Source organism: Lonchura striata, chromosome 4 (assembly GCF_046129695.1).
Source record: "Lonchura striata isolate bLonStr1 chromosome 4, bLonStr1.mat, whole genome shotgun sequence".
Taxonomy (NCBI): Eukaryota; Metazoa; Chordata; class Aves; order Passeriformes; family Estrildidae; genus Lonchura; species Lonchura striata.
In genome coordinates this window covers 44,139,095-44,152,313 of record NC_134606.1, presented here as the reverse complement: position 1 = coordinate 44,152,313, position 13,219 = coordinate 44,139,095, and the positions used below count along the sequence as shown (strand labels likewise).

The following is a 13,219-nucleotide window of genomic DNA, read 5'->3' as shown; positions in this document are numbered from 1 at the left end:
CTTCCTACAAGGTCAGTGTGTTTTGCACTGGCTGCCCAACCACTGGTGACAGGCTGGAGATACTGAGGCAAGAGAGATGCTCAGTGTTAAGGGACAAAAGCCACAAATGAAAGCATATGGCAGTTTCAGAGCCAATGTATTTTAATCTTGTCCTTGTTAAGCTGATTTTCCTTCCAAAGGAGTAGAGGCAGGTGACCACAAACCAGAAGGGGATTAATGAGATGATCCATTAATTGATTCAGTAATCCACTAAGAAGAGGAGTTTCGAAGCCTTTTGAACAAGGTAAGGTCATTGTGAAATGGTGCTAGTTATTTTTAGACCAGGCATTATCCTGTGCCAGGATGGATGAGAGTTTGGACTTCGTGCAAGAGCCCCAATGCAACTGCATTCCTCAGGCTTGAGAATGACCAGGAGGAGACTGGGGTCTCTCCCTAAAACCCCCATGCTTTGGGGGAACCCCAGCACCACCAGCATCTGCCACCCTGGGGATTAAGGGGTGTGGGGTTGTGTGGGCTGCCATGCAATGACCCACAGGTGCCCTAGGAGCCAAGGCTTCCCATGGCTGTCCCTGTGGCAAAGGGAAAACCCATTGTGCCCACTGAGGCTGCCTGGGAGAAATATTGTCCATCCAGAGGAAGGAGTCTGCCTCCTATCCTGCACAAGCAGAGACATAACACAGCTTCTCTCATCAAAAAATGTTGCAATTTATTACTGCACTGGGAAAAAACCCATGAGTTCTTTCTCTTTGGTGACCTTTAACCAAAAGGTTAAAAAGGCATTCAGGGGTGCTTGGCTTGGTCTGATTATGGTGTAGGCACTTGGTTTGCCAGTATTCAGAGCTGATTCAGGCATGTCAAGCCAAACCAGGTCACCTGAACAACGCACCTAGTTTTCCAGATGCCCTACTCTCCGCACCTTAAAGCTAGCACACATATTTTGCCTCTGGGGATTTTAAGGAAAAGGAATCTTTATTTCTTCCTTCTATATTTGAACATATATCATGGCAAAATTTCTGCAAGCCTGAGACAAGGGCATGAAATTGCCTTTTCTTGTGCAGCTGCTTTTAATGGGTTGGAATCACTGGATAGGTTATCAGCCATCAAAAGTTGTATACACACGTGTATATATATATATATATATAATGGGTTTTTTTCTGGTTATGTACATATTAAATAATATTTCTGTTAAATAGCAGAGTATTACTTAGTATTGCAAAACCTATTGCAGCAGAAGAACCCCAAGGAAACCCACTCTGAAGAGCTTCACCATCCTTTATAAGAGGCAAGGGGATTGGAGCAGCATCCTCTAGTCCCTTACAGACCCGCTTTCTGAGGGCAGCCCTTCAGACTTCCTCCACTCCGCCAGGCGCTGCTTGAACCATTTCTGGAGAGAAAGAACAAAGCAGAGACTGAGTGCACTGAGCTGAGTGAAGCCTCCAAATAACTTTGCTAAAAGGGCAGATGTCAGCACGTGGGAAGAGGTGAGGGGAACTCATGGTGCTGCTGTGTTGTAGCAAGGTGCTGTTCCCAGGCAGTACAGGCAGCCAGGATGGTGGCTCCTGACCAAACAGTCTTGTAACCTACACGTGCACCTCTTTCAAACTAATTTCTCTAGCTCACTTCAGACCTTGACAGTATGAGTGAGTCCTTTTTTTATTGCTGTGAGCCCAGGTTTTTCTTCAGACCTTGACAATATGAGTGAGTCCTTTTTTTATTGCTGTGAGCCCAGGTTTTTCTTTGAGCAGAGTAAGAGACTGGCTAAGGAGCTGAATAGTGTCTGTTTAAATGACTGGAGAAGTCAAACAATCATTTGCATGTCCAAAACTGACAGGAATCGAAAGCTCACCTGTTTCAGAAGGCATGAGAGGTACATTGCACATTGGGTCTCAACAAATGTAAGAACAAATCTATTTTTTAAATTGTTTAAAAACTGTCTTACTGTTAAGGCAATATGCACATGTTAGCAGTAACTTATCACTATGTCTGTTGTAACTTAGCATCTGGAAGCCTATTCCAAGAGCTGCTGATGCCACTTCAAGGCAGCCACAATTTAAAATATTAGATAAAATGTATCTGGTTAAAGCTACACTACCTAAGAAGAAAAGAAAGAAAAGAAATATTACTCCTGTGGCGGAAGCACAGCTCAGCCTTTTGTTTGGCAATGTGCCTGTGATTCCTTTTGTTGCAGTTCATTTTGTTGCTATATTTGTTCATGGTTATTTTTGAAGCTGTTATGGTCCATAATGATACAACCACAGTGCTCTCTGGAAGTGCCTCTCAGTCTCACACTGCCTTTGACCACATCCAGTCATATGATTGACAGCCTAGCCTCGTCTCAAAAGTTTCACTTTCTGTCCTAAACCAACATCTCCTCTTTGCATCTCACTGTTACTGAATTTTTAATTAAAATGGCTGTTATTTATAGATGATAAAACACTCCAAATGTCAGGGGCAATGATTCCCTGTGTTCTACGCAATGCAGGCACTTTGCAGTTCACCCCAGTGTTGATCCTGTCCCTAATATGACCTCCATCTCCAAATCTCTCAGAGCACACTAGATCAGTGGAAAAAGGGAAGATTTTAAGACATCTACAGAGATGCCTTTGGGTATATATACCCTGTGTTTGCAAGTTGCTTAGGAAAAAAAAAGGAACAGTGCCATTGCTATGGAGAAAAAGGTATTTTATGGGTACTGCCTCGTCGCTGCCTCAAACAAGCAGTGATTGATGCCTGCCTGTCACCAAAGCACAGTCCACTCCAGCTGAGGACTATTGTGCAATGGATGCTGCTCCTGCATCTTTCCCTGGGACAGCTAAATGCCGACACTGCCAGCTTGGCTTTTATACCCCTTTGGCTTTGCTGAGGGAGAGCTTGGCAGCTCTCTGTAAACTGCTGCTAACTTTCCGATGAGTTGGATTTCTTTTCTGTACCCCTAAATGCTGCTATGGGTCTAGTAATCACCTGCATCACAATGAGCTGCACTGCCACCTGAAGGAGCTGGGAAGAAGCCTTTTGCTTCTGAAGCCTATGGTAGCCTGCAGCTAGCCAGTTGGAGCCCAGGGCATGGTGGAATTCCCAGACAGCGGCAGCTTGTCCCTGTGGAGGGGTATTTGGGAGCCTCTATGTCTCCTGGAGAGGCTGACAGACTTGCCTGACATCGGGGCTTAGCGACGCTGAGGGGGAGGGTGCACAGCCTGAGCATGTCCCACAGCACATCCTGCAGGAATTGCATCTATCCTCTACAGATTTTAAAATTACAGTGGTTTCTTCAGACCTTAAAACCAGCAGTAGTTTGTGCATCCAAGACTATCAGAAAGGGTTTGGAAGAACAGCATGCACGGGTTGTACATTCAGGAGCAGAAACACGTGGAGCACAGGAAGGATGTGGGGTACAAGGAGGTGCTGTGTTGAATTAAAGCTCTGTGGGTGCAGTTAGGGGTGTTCTGGGGGTTGCAGAGGTGCACAGGAGATTTGTGGATGTAGTGAGGAGAGTGCAGGGGGCACAGTGGGGCAAGGAGGGAGCACATGGGGCACAGAGGAGTACAGGCGGTGTGGGGGAAGATGAGAAGGGCAGGGGCTGCTGTAGGAAGCCTGTGGGGGGACAGACGGGTGCAGGTAGACCAGGACAGGCAGGAGACAGGCACAGAGGCATGCAGGGGGAGTGGGGCTGGTGCCGGGGGCAGGATGAGAGGCATGCACTCACCAGAGTCTGCTCCTCGGAGAGCCCAGTCTCAGCAGCGATGAGGCACAGTGTGGTGGGGTCAGGATGCTTATTCACCTTGCAGAAGTGGTATTCCAGGATCTCCAGCTGCTCCTCAGTGGGAATCACTGGCTTTTCCATGGCTATCTCCTCCTGGGACAGGGCTATGGAGCCTGGCACTGCCGAGAGGGACTGGTGTCATTGCTCAAGCTGGGAGTGGCCAGCGGGGCCACACTTGCTGAGCCCCAGATTTGCCATCCGTGTCCCCACCAACCTCCCCCCATCCCTGCTCCGGCTGTGGGCTCTGGCTGCAGCAGGGCTCTACTCCCCAAAGGCATGCCAGGGAGCTCAGCTGGGAGCACCAGCCTCCCAGCAACTCCTGTCTCAGTTTTCTGCAGCGACCACATGCCAGCAATGCCCAGCACTGAGCTGTCTCACCATCCTCAGCTGGCAGGAAGCTGCAGGCTGCTCAGCACTCCCCTGGTGCTGTATTTATAGCCAGCGTGACTCCCATGGGAACGATTCCTGTTTACAGCCGTATTTAGGCCTGGGCGTCACTTAGTAGTGATGTCACAGCAATGGCTATGTTCAGGGGGTTAATTTAAAGACAGTAGTTGAAAAACATTATTTATCCTCTGGGTGAAGGGACAATATCTGACATCTAACCTAGTGGGTTGTTATATATTTTTTTTTTCCCTACTTCCCAGTGATCAGGCAAGTCTGTGCAAAGGAATGGTAAAAGAGAGTATACATGATCTTCTGGGAGCATGGTCTATGACCCAGGTACCACGCTATTTCCCCTCCTCAGGATTAGTGTCCTGGTCCTTCTCTTAGCAGTATGGAAAGACATCACACAATGGTTGCCATGAGAAGGTGAGCTGCATTGTTTTAAGTAATATTTAATGTTACCACATGTGGGCATTAGCAGTTAGTCCTATTGTTCCTGAGCATCACTGAACTGGTTAGTTGATTGGTTGGATTTTGCTGTATAAGTGTTCAAATCCCTATGGCCTGTACCCTGTGTATGTTTGTTGCTCAAGCACTTGCTGCTTCTAACTGTGGTCAGTCCTAGGTGCTCCCAGCAGAGGCAACACCAAGAAGTCCATGTTTTCCTCCAGAGTAAGACTTGTCCCACTTGTCTTTGCATAATCTCTGGAAGATTTGGCCCAAAAGAACAAGCAAAATAAGTGCCTCTTTGATAAATCCCACACCTCTCTTCTGCTGGGCTCCAGGTTTGCTTTCACATGGTAGAGGGTCGAACTTGCTAATTCAGTCACCTAAAACACAAGGCACTGCCCCCACACAGCATGCACAAGTCCCTTGACGCTGAATCACTGTGGTGTTTCTGAAACTAGGCTGTGGGGTATTGGCAGGGGAGGAGCTGGTTGCAAAATGTGGCGTTTCTTGATCTGCTCTCCTGCTGTCCCAGTTGCTTGGCCCATCTCTGTTGGCTGGTTGGTTTTGCTGGCTCTCCAGTGCTGCCAGGAGCCCTTGGCCCTTCTTGTGACTCCTGTGGGCCATCTGCTGCAGACCTGCCCTGCCTCCACACTGCAGTCCAGCTTTTCCTTCCCTTTGGCTCCTGCAACATCCATCATGCTGCACTCCTACTGCATAGGTTTAAACCCAACTGCTTTCTTGGTTGACTGGTAACTCACCTTTAGGTACCCTGGGGTATTGAATGCTCCATGGCTTTCACTTGCTGACAGAACTGCTAGGATAGAGCTCAGCTTCAAAACTGTCTTGCAGCTTGTGAAGAGCCAGGCACAGTGAGAGGCTGGAGAGATCCTCTTCTTTGAACTTGATCTCATAAAACAAAGATCCCCCCTGAGATGCTCTGCAGAAAGTGCTTTGACTAATAAAAGAATCCTTTGGCATTTGAGTAGGGGCTTATAAATAGACCAGGGCTGGTTGTGAAACAGCCCACTCTGCTTGAGTCACTTGGTAAATAATGATTGTAACACAGTGGTTGTGTAACATTGGAGCACCTCTGAGCTCAATGGAGTGCTGGTAGACAGTATAGACAGTATCACCCACCAGCCCTGGGTGGACTGAGGAAAAACCATCTTTAACCCCAGGCAAGCCAAGCTGGCCTTGTCTGCATTACATTGCAGCTGCCTGGGTTTCCTAGGGTTGGCTCAGTTCAGAAGCATCCATATAGGAAGCGGGCATCATCATTCAGTTCCTCATTCATGTGAGGTAGTAGGAGTCTGCTGAATGCTGCTCACCTACCTTAGATGTTTGTAGACCTCTGGAAAAGATGCAGGGGTAGAAGGAGGTCCCCTGGATTTGAGGTGCTACTTTCCAGCATTGTGGCTGCCAGACTCTCCATGAGGTCAAAATGCAGATGAGGCCAAGCTCAGGCCACAAGTCCTGCCTCTCTTTTTTTTAGCACACCACTGAGCCACCTGCCCTTCCCATAGAAAGCCCAGCCACAAAGGGATCCTCATCACCTCCAGATCATGCATCTAGCCCAGGCCACCAGCAGCAACAGGCCTTGGCAGCTCGTAAATCATTGTTTGCAGGCTGCCACATTAATGTGCATTGATGTGTGTGCATGGATTTGCATAGGGAACACATGCTTCACCTTTCATGTTTCACCTGCACAGCTATTTCTGCTTCTGATTATCTCCAGGTTCCTGAGGCATTTCCCCATAGGACACAGTATCTTCTACCTGCTGGCAGCTCAGGGTGCCCCAGCATGTGGGATGTGATGCTTGATGGTTTTTCTTTGTGTCCCCTTTACTCCTGCTCTGGAAGGAGTAGTTTTTTACCTCTCAAGGTTGTGAGATGGGTTTCAGGAAAAGGCAAAAACTCTGGGGCTCCTGGAGGGTTTTGCAGGTCTCCCCACATCGCTCCACTATGTCCTAGAGGCTTTCAGGAGCCATGTGACCCCTGTGCAGCACATGGCCTCTAGCACTTGGCATGTTCAGGTTGCTAAATTTGGGGGTATATGACAAGACTTGAGGGCACTAGGAGTGCCTAAATGGACTGGCCCTATCGAGACCACTAATCACCTGCCCACTAAATGGAGCCTTGTTTAAGCCCAGGCATGCAGCTGGGCTTCAGGCTGTCCATCCAACATCTCTCCCTTTACAGGAAAGGTGATTGTCTCACATTTCTTTAAGCCTGGCAGAAATATGGAGACTCACAGCTGTTTGTCTTAGCTGCTGAAAAGCACCACTTCTCATTGCTTTTTTCCTCTTAAATTTTTAACAACATTGAAAAAAAAAAAAAAAAAAAGCTTTTTCAGTGCAAGGAATGTTAGCCATTCAGAAGGGCTGTGGGGCTGCAGCTGTCATTCAACTGGGGTTTATTCACCCCGGCAGAAATGACAATGCCAGATGCACTGTCACAGGGAATTCACCACACCTGCTCTGTCCTAAGTGTCAAGCTAAAGACCCCTGGGGAATTCACACTTGGCTCTGACTATCCTGGTTTTAGGTACAGTGATGTGAGAGCAGAAGCTTACAAGTGGAACAGCAGTTGCCTGGGCTGTGGGCAGCTCCAGCCAACATTGCTATGAACATGATAACACCTGGTGCTCTTAGTGTGGCTGATAGGGCATTAAAATGCACCTCCAGGGCCATTTTGGAGTGAGCAGACAAAAGGTAATGGCTGATGGACACAAGTTACAGCAAGAGAAAATCTTATTATAAATATATAGTACTCTGCCCATGTCTTGTGGTTGCACCCAGCTCCCCAAAAACACTCTGGGGTTACTAGCAGGACTCCTAGCTCTGGCCTGAAATGGGAGAGGACATTTTTCTGTCCCCCAGCATCCTTGTCCAGCACTGCTAGTGCAGTCAGCATTTACTATCCTGGCAGAAATCTGCCCCTTTTCCAGAAAAGACATGATCACTGTTTGCTCAGCTTTGCTTTTTTGAACAGTAGTCAAAATAGCTGGCTGGCTGTGCAGCTTTCTAATGATTTACTGCACCCGAAGCCCCTAGAAATCTCTCTCAGCAGTAGCTCCTGCCAAGCTGATGGGGTTCCATAGCCTCTGCTGGGCTTCTTGACCCCTTTCCCAGTGCTCCCAACTGTCAGAGCAGAGATGCAACTGGAGGCATCTGCATCTGGTTTTAGCTTGCAGATATTTCCTGCCACTGCAGGGATCGAAATAGCAGTTCTCAATGCAGAGTCCTCTTACCCTTCCTTGCTCTGGTGCAGAGCCATGTCCTGTCCTGAGCTTTGCTCATCCTCCTGCTGTGCAGTGGCTGTGGATAACATCAGCCAGCATGGAGCACAGGATAAGGTGGGACAGAAGCTTTAAAAATAAACCGGGCCCTGCCATAAATAAGGAAAAAACACCTGTCATGCATCCTGTAAACTACCCGTCCAGACTTTTAGAAGATAATATCGGATGGGAACAAAGCAAACGGGAGCACTGTAGCTGCTGCAGCAGAGGCAGGACCCCGTGGTGGCCCCTGCCTGGGGTCTCTCCTGCCTGGGTGCCCTTCTGCCTGCCCCGGGCATGAGCCTTTCTGCCCTGCTGGGTGCAGCTTCGCCCTCCTCAACATCAGTACTCCCAGGAGAGCTCCTCTCTCCATCCCCCCATCCCCAACTGCAAACCCACCCCAGCACCCCCAGCTCAAGGCCTGTGCTTACCTGGAGCTGGCAGGGACCAGAAGTGTAGAACAAGAACCCCGCAGGTCCTTGGGTGACTGCTTAAGTATCTGCGTGTGTTTGACAGGCGGGGACCTGAAAAACCTGCCGCAAATCACAGGAGCTCCCGGGATCCACAGGCACTCTCTGGGCTGGTAATTCAGGTTTGGCACCCGCTCCCTTGGCAGGGCTCCCTCCGCGCGTGGTCGTGCGCGCCGCGGGCTCTCGGTGGCCCGGCAGCCGCCGGGGCGCGTCCGCCGCGCTCGGGGCGCAGGACGCGGTCCCGGCCGGGGCTGCTTCCTGCAGGGGTACAGGAAAGGTGCAGGCGGGGTGCGGCGGAAACTGCGCTTCGTGCAGCGGAGCTGCAGCCCAGCCCGTCCCTCCCGGCCGGGATGCATCCCGCTGCGCCGCTGTAAGGAGCCCCGCTCCCGCCTTGGCCGATGGAGCCCGGCAGCGCTCGCCGCTGCGCGCGGCTGGATTCTCACCTCGCTTTAGTGTCTTGCAAATGATGTGTGCGGGTTTAACATTCCTGAGTCTGCTGCCACTTTAGTCAGCCCTGTGATCCCGCCAGGCTGGGTGTAAGGGCAGGACGGGGTCTGGCTCTGTCCTGCTGCTGCAGGCCTCGGAACGCAGCCTGGCTGGGGATGGGGAGGAGAGCAGGGCGTCCTCCTCTGCCAAAGCCGTCTCCTCGATTGAAGTGCCAAGGAGCCTGCAGTCTTCAGTGTGGTGGTCTGGAAGCATTAGACAGCAGCTTAAAAAGAGGCATATTGTGAGGTGGAGTGCAGTGGGGAGGGGCTGATTTATCTCTCAGTTTATAGACAGCTGGAAGGGGATGCTGGAAAATCCGAGAGGCTGAAGAAAGGGCTTATGAAAAATTGAGTATGGCTTGCAGTGGCTGAGATTATCTGCCAAATCAAAACTCAAATTGGCACAGAATGCAAAAGCTGTGGAGCTGGCTGGAACCAGAGGCAGGGAGCCCTGACACTGAGTAAAAGTGGCTGGACAAACCCAGGCAAGAAACCTGCCATATGTTCAGCAGTGAGCCAAGACTGTCCTGAAGAGGTTTTATAATGTTGGTGGAAACACGGGCCAGGGCAAGGGGATTGCAAAGGAATCTGGGCCAAAGGACAGGCAGACCCGTGCCAGTTTTCCTAGCAGGATGGCATTGATCAAGCAAGATCAGGGGATACCTTCAATGCCTGATAAACCAAATGGTGCTGTTCAGTGGCTGCCAGAGAGGTTTTTGGGGTAAGACTTGATCCTGCATGCCTTGGGCAGGCACCTGGCCAAAGGAATATGTCCTGTTTATCACTGGTGCTAAGCAACAGGAGCACGGCTAGCAATGGGTGCACACAAGCAGATTGGACGTGTCTGGGGGATGTCTCCAGGAGCCATGGCTGGGGGCACCTGGGTGCATTCAAGGAGGCTGGGGCAGACCCCTGCAGCAGAACTCAGCCTCGGATTTCAACCCCAGTGTGGGAAAGTCCAGGCAGAGGTCCCAAACTGCATACTGACATGTCCTTAGGGCAGCTCTCAGGGGTATTGCTACTTATCTGCCCCATGTCTGTGCACTGCTCTGGCATCTGCTCTTGGCCAGCCTCACTGACAGGATAGATGGGAAAATACTCTGGTCCAGAAAGATTTTCCTATGTTTGTATGCTGTAGTTTTTTTTTTTACTTCCATGCATATGCCCTGAGCATTGCAAAATGTGAGTAACGTGGCCTGCAGGAACAGGATAGGCTCCTCTCTTTCCTTGTTTATTACTGTCAACGGAGAGAAAGCCTTTCATGTGGAAAAACCCTTTTCTCTTAGCCTGAACCCAGCCCAGGCTTGCACTGGGAGCACTGGCAGTGACGTGTTTCAGGCTGTGATACCCCTTTGAAATGGTTTCAGAGGTGCTCGGAGTCCTGCAGTGACAGTGTGAAAGTCATGTCACAAATCTCTTTGCATCTGGCTGGCACAGGTTAATGCTTCTCTGACCTTTTCTATAATCTTTAACACTCCATTTCCCCTCCTGGGAGAGGGTCGAAGTACTGCTGGAATTTATGGCTCACCTGATATGAAGAGATCCTGTTCCCATACGATGTCCTTTGTCAGCAGAATTAGAGTAAATTGAAACAAAATGAAGGGTGCATCCAGGCCCATAGCAGAGACTTTCTTCCTGTTGAGAAGAAGTACAGCTGTTGTGATGTGCATTTGACAATTTTGCATAATACTGTGGCATTGCAGGGAGGGGTTGGCAGCTGCAGCCTGCATTCAGCCCCCCACTGCTCTGGACCACTCTTGCAGAGGCTTGAATATCATCAATATTGCTCCACGGCAAGATGTTGGCTGAACTCACTTTTGAGGGGGTAGGTGGGGTGGACATGCAACACACAGCTCATGTCCATGCTGGCCCAGTTGTTGTCCCTTTAACACTGCACGGAGACAGAATGGAAAAAAACATGGAAAGGAGAGGGGCAAAGCAACTTGTCAAGCCATCAGGATAGAATGGGCTATAACATAGCTTTTCTGACTTGTTCCTCCTTTTCATGTATGTGTCTCACTTGAATCTTGCCATGTTTTCTTTCCTGAAAATGAGGCTTAGCACCAGCACCCCTTGCTGGGGATTAAGCAGAGATTTTTTTCCTTTTTCTGAATATGTGAATTAAAAAATATGTGCTTCCCAGACTCCACCCCAATCCACGTGCCAGAGAGAGCACAAAAGCTTCCTTTCTCCCTCTGAACACCCCAATGCAAAGGAAAACCTCAAAAGCCATCTTCTGTTTTGTTTACCAGTGGTTTTTTTTCCTGATGCGCTGGGGGTCTCTGGCCACGAATAAAAAAAAAAAAAAAAAGGTTGGAAACAAGGCTTTCCAGAATATTTTGGCTTCCATTCAGTTAGAGAAGAGTTTTCTAACTAGTCAGTACTGACTCACAGGACAACTCTTGCAGCTAAGCAGATGAGACTTCTACCTCCATAACCCAATTACCCCATAACAGCACAAGAGATCGGTTGTTCTTCAGGGTGCAGCTGGCAATTGCCTTTGTTGGACGTCCCAACACACAAGAACTCGACTGAGTCATTGTTCTTTTGATCATTTTCCCCCTAGGAGAGCAGCAACACTGGTTGCATCCCAAGAGCCAGCAGCACACCGTGCTTACCCAGCCCATTCCCTGGGCAGGGGGAAGAGGAGGAGGGCACAAGTGGCTCCTGCTGCTGGAGCAGGGCTGCTGGCCTGGCCTCAGCAACTGCCTCTTTGCTCTCTCCTTCATGTATTTTCCTTTGGTTTTAGTGGGCAGGGTTCAGCCTGTCTCTCCTCAGCAGTAGAAGGGATCCAGGCCAGACAGATACTAATCAGATGTGACTTCCAATAAGATTCCTGCCTTTACTTTATCCGTGGGATACATTTGTGTGGATGGAAATGGCAGTGTTTTATTATTCCTCCCGTTGTTCCTGCACTTCTCAGAGAACAGTGTCATCTCATTGGTATTTCCATGTGCAATCTCTGCCTGGGGTACAGTCTTCCTCCCTGCTCTCTTACTAACCAGATTGTTTTGAAGTGACTAAACCGGGAGTTGATACGTGCAGTTCCTTGCCGGGAGAATTTTCAGCAGCGCTGCCATAGCTTGTAGGCAGAGCGTGCTGCAGCACGCAGAGGCAGCCAGCAGGGCATCGTCACACGTGGGAGCTGCTGCCGTGCCCAGCCCAGGAAAACACGGCCCGGCACTGGTGAGAGGCAGGGAGGGAGGACAGAGTGGAGCTGCAGATCCACTCTCTACCCTGGGAGTGCCAGGCGTATGTGCAGGGGAGAGAGGGCCCTGACACAGACCCGGAGGGCTGTGTGCTTTCTAGGGAGCAAGTCAGGGAGATGGGGGCTGGAAAATGTCTGCTGAAATCTGTTCTGTTCTGAATCTCTAGGCTGAGGTTGCTCAGAGAGCTTTTGGAGGTCCTGACTCAAATAGTTCAGTGATCAAATACTTCAAGGTCAATAAAGGGACTTTATCCCTCCCCAGAGGAGCGATGAGCTCTGTTCAAACACTGGCCTGCCACCAGCATGGCTCTCAGTTGTACCAGGAGTGTTACTCTGAAGACCAACTTCAAGGGTCCCAGCAGGGTGAGCACAGGTGCTGACCATCCCATGACTACTCAGCCCTCAGCACGAGGGACAAGGACCAAGTTTTCCCCTGTGCTGTCCCATGCCACAGGTTCCTGGCCCTTGTGCCCACCTCATGGCAGCAGTGCCATGCAGCTGGCAGCCTGTGCTTTCTGTTGGACCAGTTTGGGCAGGCACCTGTGGAGAGGTGGCTCTGGTGCCACCAGCTGCTGGGCATTGCCACAGGAGGTGAGCAGGATGGGTCATCTCTGTGTGACACACACCACAGCCCCTGTGGCACCTGTGGTGCCCTGTGACGCTGGCAGACAACTAGAATGACTCGCAGAGTGACAATGAACAGGGAAGGAACCTAATGGAGACTCTGCTCCACCTGCTGGGTGTCAGGGAGTGGCTTCAAGGGTCCTAAGCAATTAACTTTAAAATTTTTGTTCCCTTTAACAACCTAGTTGCTAAAGAAGGCTCCTGGGAAGCTGGCACTGACAAAGGCTGCTAGCTGCCCATTGTCTTCTCTACACAGCCAGCCATGGGGACAGCTGAGTGAGCACAGGAGTCTTCCTCACAGATGCCTTCCTCATCGTTCTGACAGCCTCATCACTCCAGGGAGGGGTCACCCTCAGTGGGACACTCCCTGCTCCTGGAATCTCCCCCTGCTCCAGCTCTGGGGGGTCTGGCACTCCACTGTCAGAGGGTTGTTCGTGTCTAGTGTGCCTGGCAGAGAGGCTGCAGGGAGGAGGAGGGTGCCCTTGCCATGTCTGTCAGGGTATGGTGCTTGGGCTGGATGGGGGTGCTTTCCAGGGAAGGAGTATGGGAGCAGGGTGC

At 50.3% G+C, this 13,219-nt stretch overlaps 1 protein-coding gene across 1 annotated transcript; it reads right to left on the bottom strand.

The window, feature by feature from the left end:
* Positions 1-119: 119 nt before the first annotated feature.
* On the bottom strand, positions 120-4,132 carry HOPX (HOP homeobox). The gene is made up of 3 exons (XM_077782932.1): positions 3,975-4,132; positions 3,704-3,879; positions 120-1,384 (listed from the first exon to the last, which is right to left on the bottom strand). Exons 1-3 carry the CDS (start codon positions 4,105-4,107, stop codon positions 1,307-1,309), a joined length of 387 nt encoding a protein of 128 aa, XP_077639058.1. The 5' UTR covers positions 4,108-4,132; the 3' UTR covers positions 120-1,306.
* Between the last annotated feature and the right edge of the window lie 9,087 nt (positions 4,133-13,219).